The sequence below is a fragment of the Microtus oregoni genome, unplaced genomic scaffold (assembly GCF_018167655.1).
Source record: "Microtus oregoni isolate MIOR12 unplaced genomic scaffold, Mior012 000049F_ref0000343, whole genome shotgun sequence".
NCBI lineage: Eukaryota > Metazoa > Chordata > Mammalia > Rodentia > Cricetidae > Microtus > Microtus oregoni.
In genome coordinates, this window is record NW_024543223.1 from 2924148 (window position 1) to 2940144 (window position 15997).

The 15997-nt window shown below is 44.4% G+C and overlaps 1 protein-coding gene across 2 annotated transcripts in view; it reads left to right on the forward strand.

The window, feature by feature from the left end:
- LOC121436431 (sodium/glucose cotransporter 1) overlaps positions 1-15997 on the forward strand; it is a 66783-nt gene that overhangs the window by 36885 nt on the left and 13901 nt on the right. For both annotated transcript variants that reach the window (XM_041636310.1, XM_041636309.1), the window contains exons 6-9: positions 12254-12359; positions 13417-13497; positions 15029-15249; positions 15438-15573. In XM_041636310.1, coding sequence (XP_041492244.1) covers positions 12254-12359; positions 13417-13497; positions 15029-15249; positions 15438-15573 — 544 coding nt within the window. The remainder of the gene's footprint in view (positions 1-12253; positions 12360-13416; positions 13498-15028; positions 15250-15437; positions 15574-15997) is intronic.

Here is a 15997-nt window from a genome sequence, read left to right on the forward strand (position 1 = left end):
TGTAGACAGTGGGGTTGGGGACAGCTTAGAAGGGACAGGACGCTCAGAGGGACCTATGTCTTGGCGTAGCTGTGAGAGTTGGAGTGCACAGGAAAGGGAACACAGCTGTCGGTTCTGAAGGGCAGATTCGTGAGTCACAGTTGAAGCTGGTGAGGTCTGTTGGCTGCGGTTGCCATGGAAAGGGTTCTCTGCCCTTAGACTGGCATAGGGCGGTCGTAGAAATAAACCAGCGCCAGGGCTTTTGTTTTCTTCTCCTTATCACCTCACCTACTCTTCAGGTTACTGGTTAAACCTCCTTGGACTTGCGAGCCCCCAGGTAGCCAAGCACCAGCCCTTGCAGCCCAGCATAAAGGAGGAGCAGGTTCCCCAGTGGTCACTGTTTCCTACACGTGGCAATTGAACGGGACACAGCTGCAGGCTGCTTCTGTTTGTGATTCTGAGGCTCTTGGCTGGAGGCCCTGGCCAATATAATATTCGTTTCACCCGGTGACTAAACAGCAATCCCAAAGTTGTCTTGAAAATGTACATGACGATGTCTTAGTCCTGCTCTACTTCCCACTGGGGGCTTTCCCCGTCTCTGGTTCTCACCAGTATACTTCAGGGCTGGAGATGTGTATTTTACTCTCCAAACCATGAGAGAGGAAACTTGAGTTCAAGAGATGTCAGGTAATTTTCTCAAAAGCCACACCACTAGGGCTGGGGAGATGACTCAATTAGTAAATTAGTAAAAGCCACAAAGCCTACTGGCTTGGGTTCCATCCCCAGAACCCACACAAAAAGCCAGATGCAGAGGAATGCATCTGTAATCCCAGCCAAAGCCCAGTGAAGGGGACAGGAGAACCGTCTGCAAGCTTGTGAGCCTGCTAGCCTGGAATAGCTGATAGAGAAACAACAAGAGAGATCCTGTCTTTAGAAGCTGGAAGATGAGAACCGACTCGGGACATTTCCCTCTGACTTCCATGTGTGGATACAGGCACACTGGCAAGGACCCATGCAGTCTCACAAGTGTACACACAGCTGGGATACAGACACACAGCTGTGCAGCGCACACAGATGTGCACACACAGCTGGGATACAGACACATAGCTGTCCAGAGCACACAGATGTGCACACACAGCTGGTGTACAGACCCACAGCTGTCCAGCGGCACACAGATGTGCACACATAGCTGATGTACAGACCCACAGCTGTCCAGCTCTTGGTTCAATGCTTGCAGTCTCACAATCCCACCCTGTGTTCAGGTGAGATGAAGCCAGAGAATGATGGAAAGGAATAGAGTGTCTCACCCTGTGTCCTAAGCAGATGGACGTTTACAGATGGATAAACTGCAGAGAGGGGAAGGGCTTTGTGAGTCTCAACGGGAGCAGAACTGGAATAAGTAGTAGGTTTCCCAACACCACATCTTTTAACCTATGTTATCTCTGTTGTGTCAATCTTACATTCCTCTGTGGAGATCAGGTCAAAACTCAAACCTCAGGGAAAATGAAGAGGTTTATAATGCACACTGTACCCGAAGGCTGAAAGAAGGCCCTGGGAGGACTACATGGAGGAAGCATCTGCTTCAGAGTGGGTGTGTGATGACGGTGAAGGAAGGGTGTGTACGCAGAAAAAAGGTTTAAATTTGGTTGGCTTTAGGTTCACTTTACAGCATAAGATGACATTTTTAGGAAAATTACAGCTATACCTGTTGGAATCCTGATGTTCAGGAACACAGGGCTCATAGATACAGAGTTAGTTTTCAAACAGCAGTGGTAAGGATTTATATTAAAGAGGGATGTGTGTGTGTGTGTGTGTGTGTGTGCATGCACAGAGGGTGTGTGAGACTCATATCCAGACAAGGAATAGTTAAGGACCCGCTAGGAGGGGTTTGGAGGGATGTAGGGATTTAGTAGGTGTATCTCTGGTAGAAGAGGAAGACAGGGAATTGCAGGTATAGGTTATCAGCGGCAAGGAGACTCAGTTGTGGCTGTCACCTTGTGATCATGTCTCTTTGTCACTCCGTGGATTTTTTTTTTTTTTTTTTTTTTTTTTTTTTTTTTTTTTTTTTTGGTTTTTCGAGACAGGGTTTCTCTGTGGCTTTGGAGCCTGTCCTGGAACTCGCTCTGTAGACCAGGCTGGTCTCGAACTCACAGAGATCCGCCTACCTCTGCCTCCCGAGTGCTGGGATTAAAGGCGTGCGCCACCACCGCCCGGCGTCCGTGGATTTTTTTTTAATGGTTCACTTGAACACCTGCTACATCAGTCTGTGAGAGGCATTTTGTTCTGCGAGATTTGCTGACGTAGCGTATCTCAATCAAATACGTCCAATCAGTTGAGATAAAGCTTCAGATTTTATGAATCATCAACAGCTGACTGTCCTGTCTTCCATTTCCCAGAGCTGTTATCACAGACCATGACTTCAATACACTTTTAACAGCAACCCCGGCTGCACATTTTAGGTCTCTGGGTAGCAATAAAAGCTTTTGCGCTTGCTTAATGTTTGATGCTTATGACCTGGACTGTTCACTTTGACAAACAGCAAGAGAAATTTGAGTAATGAGACTTCTCCATCTGAAACCTTAGTGCCAGGGAGAACTTACTGGGTGCTCAGAGATATCTTGGTTAGGATCAGAAAGGGCAGGAAACACACACACACACACACACACAAACACACACACACACACACACACACACACTCCCAGGGTTGGGCAGGTATGGTGGTGCATGATTTTAATTCTAGCACTCAGAGCAGAGACAGGAGGATTTTTGTGAGTTCAAGGCCATTCCAGTCTATATAGTGTGTTTCAGGATAGCCAGGGCTATGTAGAGAGATCCTGTCTCAATAAAATAAAATAAAAATCCCAGGGATTTAAACCTCTGAGCTGAGGCCAGGTAACCTGCTCAAGGCTGTTACTCTCAGAGGTTTCCCAGTGGGAACCATGTTTTATTGCTTCCCAAGAGTCCCATGGACAGAGTTCAGCGCAGCTCTCAGAGTAATAAGAATGATGCTTGGGTTGAACCCAAACTTTCATCCACTGCTATAACCAAGGTTTTGTTGGAAATCCCACAGAGCATAAGCCAATGTGTTTATGTTGTACTGGGCTGTGCTCTTGTCTCAGCCTTTGCCAGAGAAGATAAGGAGAATGGTTTCCAATACCATTTTTGTGGGTATGTGTATTACTGGGGAATGAACCCAGGGCCTTGTATATGCTAGGCCATCACTACACCACTGAGCTATTTAAAATTTTCTTATTTTAAATTAAAAAAACTTTTGAGATAAATTCTCACCTAAGTTGTCCAGACTAGCCTTGGACTCTGTAGGTCTTGAGGTGATGACATTCCTGCCTCAGTGTCCCTAACAGTTGGGACTCTGAGCCAATGCTACCATGCTTGGCTTCCTACCCCTGTAGAAAAGGAATATCTGTTCTTGGCTTTGAAGGATATACTTTAAAATTGTTACTTCAGGTTGGTAGTGCTTAGCTGCTCTGAGAAAGTTTCTTCTTTACCCCTCCCCTCCCTTTCTTCTTCTCTTCCTCTGTTTTGTTCCTCCCTCCCGTTTTGGTCTGTTTCTCCCTTTCTTTTAGTGCTAATAGAATCTTAGCAAAGGAGTGATCTGGGATGACCTATGAGACACAGTGAGGATACAGGAGACATTTATACCAAGGTTGGCAGTGTATTCTCTAACTCATCTCCCAAGTTTATAAATGAAAAAACCTGCCCCGAATGTTTCGCCCTTCAAAAGTACAAAGAATAATATGACACACACTTTTTTTTATATCTACCACTCAGACTTTATTTATCCCAGCAATTCATTTAAAAAAGAAACAAATCAGAACTTAGCGGTATCTACCCTTAATCTCAGCCACTTCTTAGAAAGTGGACTGTCTTGATATAGTCTTCCATTATGATCCCATATTTTCACTATATATATAAACATCTCATATCAGTTAAGAACCTATTGTTTTATTGTTTCTGCACCATCTTTGAAAGTGTATGGAATTAATGACATTTAAGAAGAATTTTAGGCAGTGAAAATACCCATACTTCTATAATTTATCTATAAAACCTTTTATATTTTGGTCTTGTGCATATTATGTCTAGAGTTACAAGAAGGACATGCACAGCAGCCCAGTATAGGTCAGGGGCAGAGATTTTGCCTATCATGTACAAGGTCCTGGGTTCAATATCCAATACCATCTGGGCATACATTCATGCATACTTGTGCATGTGCACACGCATACATACACAGGCACACACAGACACAGGCACACATACATACACACAGATATAGAAATACACACATGTTTTGTCTTTCCCCTCTTTAACTATTAAGTTATAAATCTTTCCCAGTTTTTTTTATCTTCATAATCACACTGTTGGAGGGTAGAGAGCTTTGTCTATGGTGTTGATACCCATCTTTCAGCAAAGTATTAAAGAATCACAAAGGCAGACCAACTTTGGCAATGATGACTTTGAAATGTAAGTTTTCTTTAGACCGTTTGAAAATTTTAATTAGAAACTATTAAAAAACGCTTTAAAGCTTCTAGGTTTAATTCAAACAGTTCCAGTTTTGGGAAGGGTCACATACATATGGCCTGGACTGTATGTGCTCTGTTTCCCACTGCAGGAGGGGATGTCTGCAGGCCCCCCCACTCCAGAATGTCTGCATGTCCCCCACTCCAGGGCACCTGGTGACTGAGCTGTTAGCTTTCTTTCAAAAAGACTTCTCTGTGTAGAAAATATTCCAGAAAAGTGATCATTTAGCTTTCAATATTTTGTTTTAGATTTATTTTATTTTTAATTTTTACACACATTTTTGTTAAAACCTTTTTCTTGTCCTTGAGATTATTTCATCATTACACTTTTTGCCCCTCCTCCCCTCCCTTGAACCACTCCCCACGTACACACACTTGCTCCTTCTCACATTCATGGTGCCACCCCTCTTTCTTCAAACTCAGGGCATTGTATAGGTGTTGTCTTCAGTTTGTGGAAAGCAGTCTATAGCCTTGACAATAGCCTGGGTCATTTTGGGGGTTCCCATGGGAGCCCTTTGGCTAAGAGCTCATTAGACATAACCCATTCTTGTTACTAGAAACTTCAGTTGATGCAAGAGAGGTCCAGCTGGGACTCTATATCCCCCATTCCTTGGCAACTTCATTTATATTGCCTTCATATGTGTATATATTTAGTGGAGATTCTACTGTACTAGTTCTTTATACTATCCCTCAAAATACCCCTTTATTTCAGTCGTCTCTCCCTGTACTCCCTCCTTCAACTCCCTCTCCCCTTCCTCTCCTCACTCGACCCTCCTGTTCCAGTTCCCAACCCATATATAATTACCTGTTCTATTTCCCTTTTCTGGGGAGATCTCTCTATTCCCTCCAGTCTCTTTCTCTATGCCAGCCTTCTGTGATTCTCTGGATTGTAGTTTGGTTATCATTGACTTAACGGCTCACATCCACATATAAATGAACATATACTATATTTGTTTTTCTGGTTCTGGGGCATCTCACTCAGGATATTTTTCTGGTTTCATCCATTTACCTATAAATTTCATGATTTCATTTTTAAATGACATTTAAATAGTTTAAATAATTTTTTTAATTAATTATTTTTTTAAGATTTATTTATTTATTGTGTATATAACATTCTGCCTCCATGTACGCCCACATGGCAGAAGAGAGCACCAGATCTCATTACAGATGGTTGTGAGCCACCATGTGGTTGCTGGGAATTGAACTCATGACCTCTGGAAGAGCAACTCTTACCCAAGCATCCAGTGCTCTTAACCATGGAGCCATCTCTCCAGCCCCCAGTTTAAATAATTTAAATGACATTTTTAAAATAGTTGAGTAATATATACTACATTTTCTTTATCTTTATCTGTTGATGGACATCTGGGTTGTTTCCAGCTTCTGGCTATTATGAATGGAGCAGCTATGAGCATGGTTGAGCAAGTGTGTCTGTGGTAGGATAAAGTGTCCTTAGGGTATATGCACAAGAGTGGTAGCTGGATCTTGAGATGGATTGATTCCTATCTTTGTAAGGAACAGGCACACTGATTTTCGTAGTTGCTGTACAAGTTTATACTACCACCTGCGATGGAGGAGTGCTCCCCTTGCTCCACATCCTCACCAGTGTGAGCTGTCACTTTTATTGATCTTAGCCATCCTGACAGTGTAAGATGAAGTCTCCCCTTCCTTCTACTCCTCGCCCCCATGCTCCCAGTTTTGTCAGGCAATCTTGTCTGTTTCCAATTTCCAGGTGTAACCCATATTTCTTATCTGTTTTACCATGTGACTTGGTGCCTGTTCTCAGTACGGCATGCCCACCTTACTTCTCTCCGCGTCTGCTGGTGACTCTTCCAATCCACCCTTTTCTTTCCATCATTTTCAGCTTCGCTCTCCCACCTCACTTTATCCTGTTCAGCTATTGGCCAGCCATCTTCTTTATTAACCAATCACAGTGACATATATTCATAGTGTAAAGGAATATTCCACATTTCTCTCTCTTTGAGTTGATGTTGGCTATGGGCTTGCTGTAACCTGCCTTTATTGTGCTAAGGTATCTCTTGTATTCCTACTCCAGGACTTTATCAAAGTCAAAGGCCCTTTGTGCGTCTAACAAGATCATCATGTGTTTTTGTCTTCAATTTGCTTATCTGGTGGATTACGTTTATTGTTATCATATGTGAACCCATCCCTGTGCCTCTGAGATGAAGTCTACTTGTTCACGGTGGGCAATCATTTCAATGTGTTCTTTGATTCAGTTGGCAAGTACTTATTGAGAATTTTGCATCTATGTTCATAAGGGAAAATTTTCTATAATTCTCTTTCTTTCTTGAGTCTTATGTTGTTTAGGTATCAGAGCAACCATGGCCTTGTAAAAGAATTAGGAACTATTCCTTCTGTTTCTATTCTATGGAATAATTTGAGGAATATTGAGATTAACTCTTCTTTGAAGCCTGGTAAATTCTTCACTAAAACCATCTCTCCCTGGGCCTTTTGGGGTGGTAGACTTTTAAATTCTGCTTTTAATTTCACTGAGCATTACAGTTCTGTTTAAATTGCTTATTTGATCTTGATTTAACTTTGGTAGGTGGTTCACATTGAGAAAATGATTCTTTTCTTTTGGGTTTTCCAATTTGGCGTAACACAGGTTTTTAAAGCATCTCATCATGAGTCTATGGATTTCCTCAGTGTCTGTTGTTAGGTCCCCCTTTACATCTCTAATTTTGTTCATTTGGATCTTCTCTCTCCTCTCCTCCCTTTATGAATTTGAATAAAGGTTTGCCAATCTTATTGATTTTATCAAAGGACTAATTCCTTGTTTCACTGATTCTTTGTATTGTCTTTTTTCTTTCTATTTTATTGGTTTTTGGCTTTTAGTTTGGTGGCTTCTTGACTTCACTTCTTTGGGTGTGATTTCTTTTGTTCTAGAGCTTTCAGGTGTGCTGTTAAGTTACTATTATGAGGTGTCTCCAAGCTTTTGATGTAGGCACTTACGGCTATGAACTTGTCTCTTAGGAGTGCATTCCTTGTTTCCCTAGGCCTCTTAGATTGGGATGATTCGAGGTCTTGATTTCTGGTCCTGTCTTAGTTGGTTGGGTGTTTTAGTTCTTGGTTTCTGTTCCCTCTCTGCATCTTAGGGAAGTGTGCTGGCTGCAGTTTTCTGATACGGAGTGCTCCTGCAGGGTTGGTGATGGCAGAGAGCAATAGAGGTGGGCTAAGGAAAGGACCGAGAGGTGCTTCAGGAAAGCACTAAGGGGAATCTTATATGATTATAAATCATGTCTTCATGACTATAAGAGGGTCCCTGAGGGAGCTGGAAGTGTGGTGGGAAGGGAGTTCCTGAAAAAGGTTTCAGAACAACAGAGAATTGTCCAGAGAGACAGGGGTGGAAGTGTTAGCAGGAACCTGAGTCTGAACCCAGAGTTGGAGTCTCCAGTAAGTGGAAAGTTAACAGAGCTGAGGTGGATGGAGGAGAAGAAAGCTGAGGTGGGGGAGGTGAATGGAGTGGAGGAGGTGGAGGAGGTGAATTAGCTGAGGTGGAGGAGGTGAGTGGGGAGGTGGAGGAGGTGAATTAGCTGAGGTGGAGGAGGTGAGTGGGGAGGTGGAGGAGGTGAATTAGCTGAGGTGAAGGATGGGCACCTGTTAACAGGTTGTTACTGGGCTGAGGGAGAGAATGGAGAGACAGTATAGAGGACAGGAAGGACAGTGAGATTTGCCTACCTAAGTCCCTGCAGGTGTGGCCATTGGGGATCCTGAGTAGAGAGAGTTCCTAGGTATCAACCACTGACAGAGATGCAGGGAGGGAAGGAAGGCTGGGATAGCGGCAAGATTTCACTTGTGCTTTAATCATCATGGCTGGGATTTCTTCCTGTGGTCTCACTGCTGTGCTCACTTCTCTCCTCAGCACCCACTCCCCATGTTTCTTCCTCATTTTCCTTGGGTTTGGTTTGTTGGATAAAAGTTTTTAGGCTGTTTATGTCATGGAGAATTTTTCTTTCTCTTTCAGTCATGGCAAATAGCTTTGCCGGGTATATTATTTGGGTTGACATAATAGTCTTTTAGGACTTGGAATGCGTTGCTCCAGGCTCTTCTGACTTGCCAAAATTTCCACTGGGAATCCAGCTGTGGTTCTGACGTGTGACTTTATATATGACTTGCATTTTTTTCTTTCAGCTTTGAATACACCATCTTCGTTCTGTGGCTTTAGTGTTTTAACCCTGCTATGCTGTGGGTAACTCTCACTGGGGAATCTTTCTACAGGAACGATGGTTGTAGAGAGATTCATATTGTTTGTATTTTTGTGATGACATCTGGTGTATGGGCTTCTGTAGTTAGTTCTGATGTGGACAGAGCAGGTTGGACAGAGGAGAGCATGTGCCTGCAGGTTGGGCCTGGAGGTTACAAAAGCCTTGGGTGGAAGGTCAGGTGGACAGAGGGGACTAGGCTGATGGTCAGGGTGGGCTTCCCGGTCCATGCCTGGTGTGTGGGTGTAGATCTGGCTGGAAAGATTGGGTATGGCATGCAAGAGACCTGTGACTTTCAGAGTAAGTAGAGAGGAGGGTCCTGGCAGACGCCTCAAGACTATTTGTGGTACAGTCCGCAGAGGTTAGACCCCAGGTGCTGGATCCAGACTAGATCTGGTGGGTTCAGGAGAAGATGCGATGAGAGGTCAGGGAAACTCAGGGGCTAGACTTTGAGAAAGAAGCGGGATGTCTGGCTGGATGTGACTTGTAGTGGGTGGTAGGTAGGACAGGGACTGGTGGAAGCTTGGAGGTTGGTTTTGGTGTAGGCAAGATTGACTAGAATAGACCAGGGTACCAGATGTGGTACCCATGCTATATTTGGCAGGCTGGGGGAGAAGGCACGGATGGCCTTTTTATACATTTTTAATTAAAATATAACCATATTACTTCCCCCTTCCATTTCTTCTCCCAGTACCTCCAAATCCTCTTCCTCCAACCCCTTCCAAATCACCCTACGCTCATATTGATAGTCTTTAAAAACTTATTTTTGACATATATATGTATATATCCATGTATTTGTTTGTCTGTATAATGCCTGCACAAACAGGACAGGAACAATGGCAGCACTGAAACAGAATGCTAACACAGAAGGGGATCGGTCTCAGGGGGTCCCACTCCTAGACAAGGAACTACAGGCAGCTGCTGCCTGAGAGAGGGACTCCCTCCTGGGATGATGACGATGATGATGGTGACAATGATGAGGAGGATGACAATAACAAACCTGGCTGGCTGCTCGATTGATACAAAGCGATCAGCTTTGAAAACACAGCCAGACAAACATGAATACTTTTGAAGTACAAAAATATTTATCAAGTTATTTAATAAACTAAGTGCACAACATTTAAAAAAGTAAAGATTTCTATAATGAGCTTATATTTAGAAACTTTAGAGTGTTTTTTAGACTCTTATGTAGTCTTCCTTTCCAAAAATCTTAAGGTTTATATCTGTTGTATATAGTAAACCAGACATTTGCTGATCTTGTTATTGACGCGCAGATAGCTCAAAGAGGAGGAAAAAGGAATTCAAACTGGACATATTTCAGGAAAAATGCCAGAAACATTTAACAAAGTAAAAATGAATAATTTGAGAATTGGATTCTTTAATTAACTAGTTCCTTTACTTTTTACACCGTCAATACATACTCTAGCTATCTCTGAAGCTCTCAGAACTCTTCCCTCTCATCAGTATGACCCTCGGATTCTGGAGCGTAGGCAGCCCAGCATGTTCTCTCTGCCTTCCTTAAGGTGGTTCCTGGATTGTGGCAGACAGTGATGAAGTGCCTTAGTGCCACATGTTGAACTGTGTGCTTTGTTGAGCCACTGCCTTCACCCCCTTCTTCCACCATTCCCCGGGAGATTGGAGTTTCTCTAGTTCTTCTCTAGTTCTCTTTGTGTTTTATGAATCAGAGAGAAGCCTCATCTCTTTCTGTGTATGAGGAAAGAGAGTTCCAGGCCAGGAGCAGTGGCTGACAATGACAATTAGTGGTTCATGGACGCTGTTGGAGGCGTGTTAGGACCCAGAGTGAGACTTTGAAATTCATTATGTCTTCTCTGCCTGTCCTTTCGTCATTTTTGAAGCATTGTACAGTCTTCAGATGGAATCTTTTGTCTCTTTAAGGCCATCTGATCTGTTTCTAATCTTTGCCTCTGAGGCTTCCACTGTCTCCTGTAGTCTCTTCAGTTTGTTTCCCGAAGAGCTTCTCTTCTCTGAGCCTTTGCTGTAGTTTAATCTTAGCTTGATTAGCCATCCTTTCTTCTCTCTCTGTGATTCGCCCAGGAAGTTTATGCTTTTCTTCCAATCACTGTATCTGTTTTTCCTCCGCGGTCACAAAAGAGCAAACTCAACTTTCAACTTCTAACTGCACTTTTCCAGCATGGCTTTTTAAATCTTGGCATTCTTGTTTTGCTCTCTCCACCATTTCCCTCAGTGTTTAGCCTAAGTTCCGGTGTGTGTGTGTGTGTGTGTGTGTGTGTGTGTGTGTGTGTGTGTGATTCTCTGTGCCAGTGAGGTCACATGGCTCTGCAAATGGCTGCTTGGCTCATTTAGTTCAGAATTTTCAACATTTTCTTTAATTGCATTTTCAGTATTCACCATTTTTTTGAAGTTTTGGTTTTTTTCCCCTTAAATATTTTATTTTTATGAGCATTGATGTTTTTGCCATGGGTTTCGGGTCCTCTGGAACTGGAGTTACAGAGAGGTGTGAGCTGCCATGTGGGTGCTGGGAGTTGAAAATGGGGTCTCTGGAAGAACAGTCAGTTCTCTTAACCGCTAAACCACCCCTCCAGCTCCTGTTGCTGAAGTTTTAACTTTTCATCTTGTAATACCACAAGATTTGAACCTTGCTTGGCAGTTTGTGCTTTACACATTAACGCACGATCTCTGTGGGGTCCAGCAGTGGACTCGAGAATCTCAGCCTCACTGCAACCCCAAAAGCATAGACAGAAACAAGCAAATGTCAATACTTTTTAGTATAAAAATAATACACACCTGTGGCAACCCTAGGTAAGCTGTAAAATTCCCTGGAAAGGAAGAGGGGGGAAAATCCACAGGGAAACAGAAAATTGAGGCAGATAGGAAGAACTGAAAACAAAATCCAGAGCCCTTGGGCCAGGTGGACTTGCTTGGCTGTATTCAGTTAGTGCTAAGGTGGGCTTGCTCGGCTGTATTCAGTTAGCTACGGTGTTCTTAGCAGGAATCCTGGTATTTTGGGGGTCCCAAGGAGAGGATTCATAAAAGGGAGAGTTTGTATTAGTTATTTTTTCAATTCAGCACAGAAGTTTCCTCTATCTGTGTTGGATGCAAGCAGCACATCATAAAAACAGGACAAAGACTAGTCAACACTTATAAGCAGTTGCTTGCGTGCCGAAAGCACCGTGCTCTGCTGCCCGCCATCTAAGACCAGCTTCGACAAAACTCCTACATTCCAGGGTAAGCGCATGAGGGTTAGAATTATTAAGCAAAAGGAACAGACATATAAGATAAATAAGAGAAAGAAACACAGCACAGCATCGGGAGGGACATTCCATGAATACGGAATTTGCCTTGTTTATTTTTCACACGCTTGTCTACTTCACTCCGAAAGAGGAAGGGAGAGGCAACAGACTTCATTAACATGATATAAGGAATAGACTTGAATTCTCCAGCCTTTGGTCAAAGTGGCTTGCTTGGAAACCCAGGAATGGCCCCTGTGACCAGATGACCCCTCTCACTTCTGCCTATGCCTTGCTTCTCTTCTTCCAGGCAGACATCTTCTCTGGAGCTATATTCATCAACCTAGCCTTGGGCCTGGACATCTACCTGGCCATCATTATTCTACTAGCAATCACCGCCCTTTATACAATCACAGGTGAGTCCATTCAAGCGAATCGGCATCTCCAGTCTGGCTCGGGGTTAGGCAGGGTTAGACTTGCGAGGGGAAGAGGAGAGAGGGTCTGAGAATGGCTATTTTCTTGGTCTCCATGGAAAGCCATGTGGAATGTTCGGTGAAAGCTCCCGTGCTGGGTGGAGGAATGTCAGGACAGCCTCCTGACAGGAGGAATGTCAGAGGTGCTCGGGAGGGCTTAGCCTGAAGGTTGTGGGCAAAGTGGCAAAGCTAGGACAATTAGAGACATGCTAGGTGAAAAAAATGTAAGTGAAGGGAGAATGGTGGCAGGAGTGGGTGGGGCGGGGATCGGGAGCAAGGCGAGCCCGCAGGTACCAAACAGGTGATTACTGCAAAGTAGCGGGGAGAGAGGAGACACAAAGCATGAGCGATAAACAGGTATGGGGTCCTTGGGAGCCTTAGATGTAATGTGACTAGATTGGAAACCATTTTGAAGTGGACGAAAGATATACAAAGAGGTTTCGGAGTAAGATTTGAGGATGGCAGAGACAAATGTTCTTTGCAGGAAGGAAGGGGGAGGAGCCACAGCGGGACTTGCTGTTCCTTGGGCGCCCCCTATACCTGAGGATGAGACGTTTCTTAGAGAGGTTGGGAATGTAATTTACAGTTGGCACATCTGTCTGTCACGTGCATGTGTACACACACACACACACACACACACACACACACACACACACACACAGTAGTCCTGGGTTCCATCTCTACCATTACAGAGTCAAAAAGAGCAAACATTCCTTTGTGAGCCATGTCCTAGCATTAAGCTCACAACAAGTACTTTCCACTCAGATAGAGACAAGTGTCTTCCCTTTTCCCAGGCTGTGTAGGTATTTTCATGAGAGGCGAAGGCCAGAAACAATTCTGAGCAGCAGGATTAGGGCCTGGGAGGAAAGGCAGGCAGGTGGTGGTGGCAGGGGGCGGAGGTTCTCAGAAGGGGCACTGTGGAGAAGAGAGGGTGGTGGGTAGGAAAAGAAGCAGGTGGGCATCGTGCGCTCCATGTGATCTATTGTGTTTGCCTGCTTAGGGGGCCTGGCAGCGGTGATTTACACGGATGCCTTGCAGACAGCAATCATGCTCGTGGGGTCTTGTATCCTGACTGGATTTGGTAAGTGGGGCTGGGGTTCACTAAGCAGGTGGGGACAGAGGTATAGAATTCTGAGAAGACAGAGCAAGTCTGGCTGGCCTGCCTGCCTGCTCTGACGTAACCAGTCTTTCTCTGTCCCACCAGCCAGCTCCCAAATAATGACATGGAGACTTATTGTTAATTATGAAAGCTTGGTCTATCTTAGGCTTGCCCCCAACGAGCTCTTGTCACTTAAATTAATCTGCTTTTATTAATCTATGCTCTACTATGTAACTTTTTAAAACCTCCTCTCCAATTTGTATGTCCAACTTTTTCTGCATCTCCTGGCATAATCCGTGTACCTGGATTCCTCCTCCTCTTCCTCTCTCTTGCTCCAGAAATCCCACCCACCTCTCTTGCTTAGATATTGGTCATTAGACTCTTTATTAAAGCAATCACAGCAATATATCCTCACACAGTGCACAAATATCCCATAACACCTTGTCTAGCTCAGGGCAGTGGCCCAGCCCTGTCTGGCAATCCTTATGGGATCATCTTCCCCTGTAGCACCCTTGTTGGAGCAGACCCAAGGAATACTTGAATTGCCCCCTGTTCTCTCCCTATAGCTTGGTTCAGGGTCTCCAGTGTAGGCCCGTGGTAATGCGGTGCTGTGTTTGCAGAGAACCTGGGTAAAAATGAATGCGGCTAACGACTCAGCAAGTCACACAGATTCACACGCCATGTTTGCAGGCTGAAACTATATCCTGCACACACTGTGATGTTAAAAGGCCAAAGTTTATGCATTGTTGGTGATGGGTGATTTTTCACGTTAGTGCTTCATTTGACAAAATTTAAAAATTGTTCACTCACTGTCGGCATCTCTGATCATTTCTTGAAATTGTCTTTGTCTATAAAGACAGCATTGGAAATCCTAGCTGTCATGAAGACATAGAAGAAATATTTTGTGTTTTATGATTAGTGGACCCTCTGAGCATCATTCAAAGACTCTTGTCTACACTCTAGAGTTAAGTTTCCTAAGGACTTTCATTTGCTTTCCCCGCAGGCCCTGGGGTCAGCAAACACAGGCTAGGATGGCAGCGCTGAGATGGGAGCTGGCAGAATTCTGATCCCTGCCCCGTTCCCGGGCATCCCTGGGGCCAGCTGTCCGGCCTGTGTCCTGTCTCCAGAAGGCCACTGTGTGTCCCTAACTCTGTGTTCTGAGTTCTAAAGACCATGCAGACAGCTGGGGTTTGAAGAACAACAGTCTGCGTGTGGTTCAAGGCCGAGTCTTCCTTTAATGAGTTCCCTTCCTCTCCAGATCATGTGCAGTCAGGGCACTGCCTCGAGCTGTTGCTTTGAAATGCCAGTGTCTCCTAGAAGGCGGGGCAGTTAACACTCCCGTTTTTATAAATGAGAAGCCTGAGGTCTAGAGGGAAGATCATTAACTCCAAACGACACATCATGGGTGTTCCCCTATGCTGGTGTTCTCTTGGTGTCTAAGATACTCAGACATGAAATCACGACAAGGAGTTAAATGTTTCAGTGTTTTTTTTTTTTTTAACCAATGTTTCAGCTTTCACTGAAATAGGAGGATATGATGCCTTCATGGAGAAGTACATGAATGCCATTCCATCTATAATTTCTGATGGAAATATGACTGTCAAGAAAGAATGTTACACTCCCAGGGCCGACTCTTTCCACATATTCAGAGATCCTATCACAGGAGACATTCCCTGGCCTGGGCTCATCTTTGGTCTGTCGATCCTCGCCCTGTGGTACTGGTGCACAGACCAGGTATGTAGTCTGGGAGTACAGGAAGGGTGCATGACAGAGACTTCCACCTGTCAGGCTGTTGGGGTTGAAAATGAAGAAGGTGTGGGTTGCTGGGAACCAAGGCTGAAGACCAAAACAGGGCAGCTGGCATGTCAGGGGGTTCCAGAATTCCCAGCCTGCACAGCTCCTCACTGGGTTGTTCCTGACAGGTCATTGTGCAGCGCTGCCTCTCAGCTAAAAACATGTCTCACGTGAAGGCCGGATGTACCATGTGCGGCTATCTGAAGCTGTTGCCCATGTTCCTCATGGTCATGACGGGGATGATCAGCCGGATTTTATACACAGGTAATTCCTCTACCTGAGCTCAGGCCATTTTTCCTTTGTAGCTCTAAGGGACTATGGAAGCTCTCCGGCTCCTTCGTTCCCTTTCTTTTGTGCCATGATTACCAAGCGGCAGGGTTGCCTGTGTCAGGCAGTGTGCACATTGGAGACACAGAATTCCTGGGGTTGTCTTTACCTATGTCTTTTTTTTAAAATATTTATTTATTTATTATGTATACAATATTCTGTCTGTGTATATGCCTGCAGGCCAGAAGAGGGCACCAGACCTCATTACAGATGGTTGTGAGCCACCATGTGGTTGCTGGGAATTGAACTCAGGACCTTTGGAAGAGCAGGCAATGCTCTTAACCACTGAGCCATCTCTCCAGCCCCTACATATTTCTTTTAAAATCAATTTGCTATTTATTTTCATTTTAAAAACTTAAAG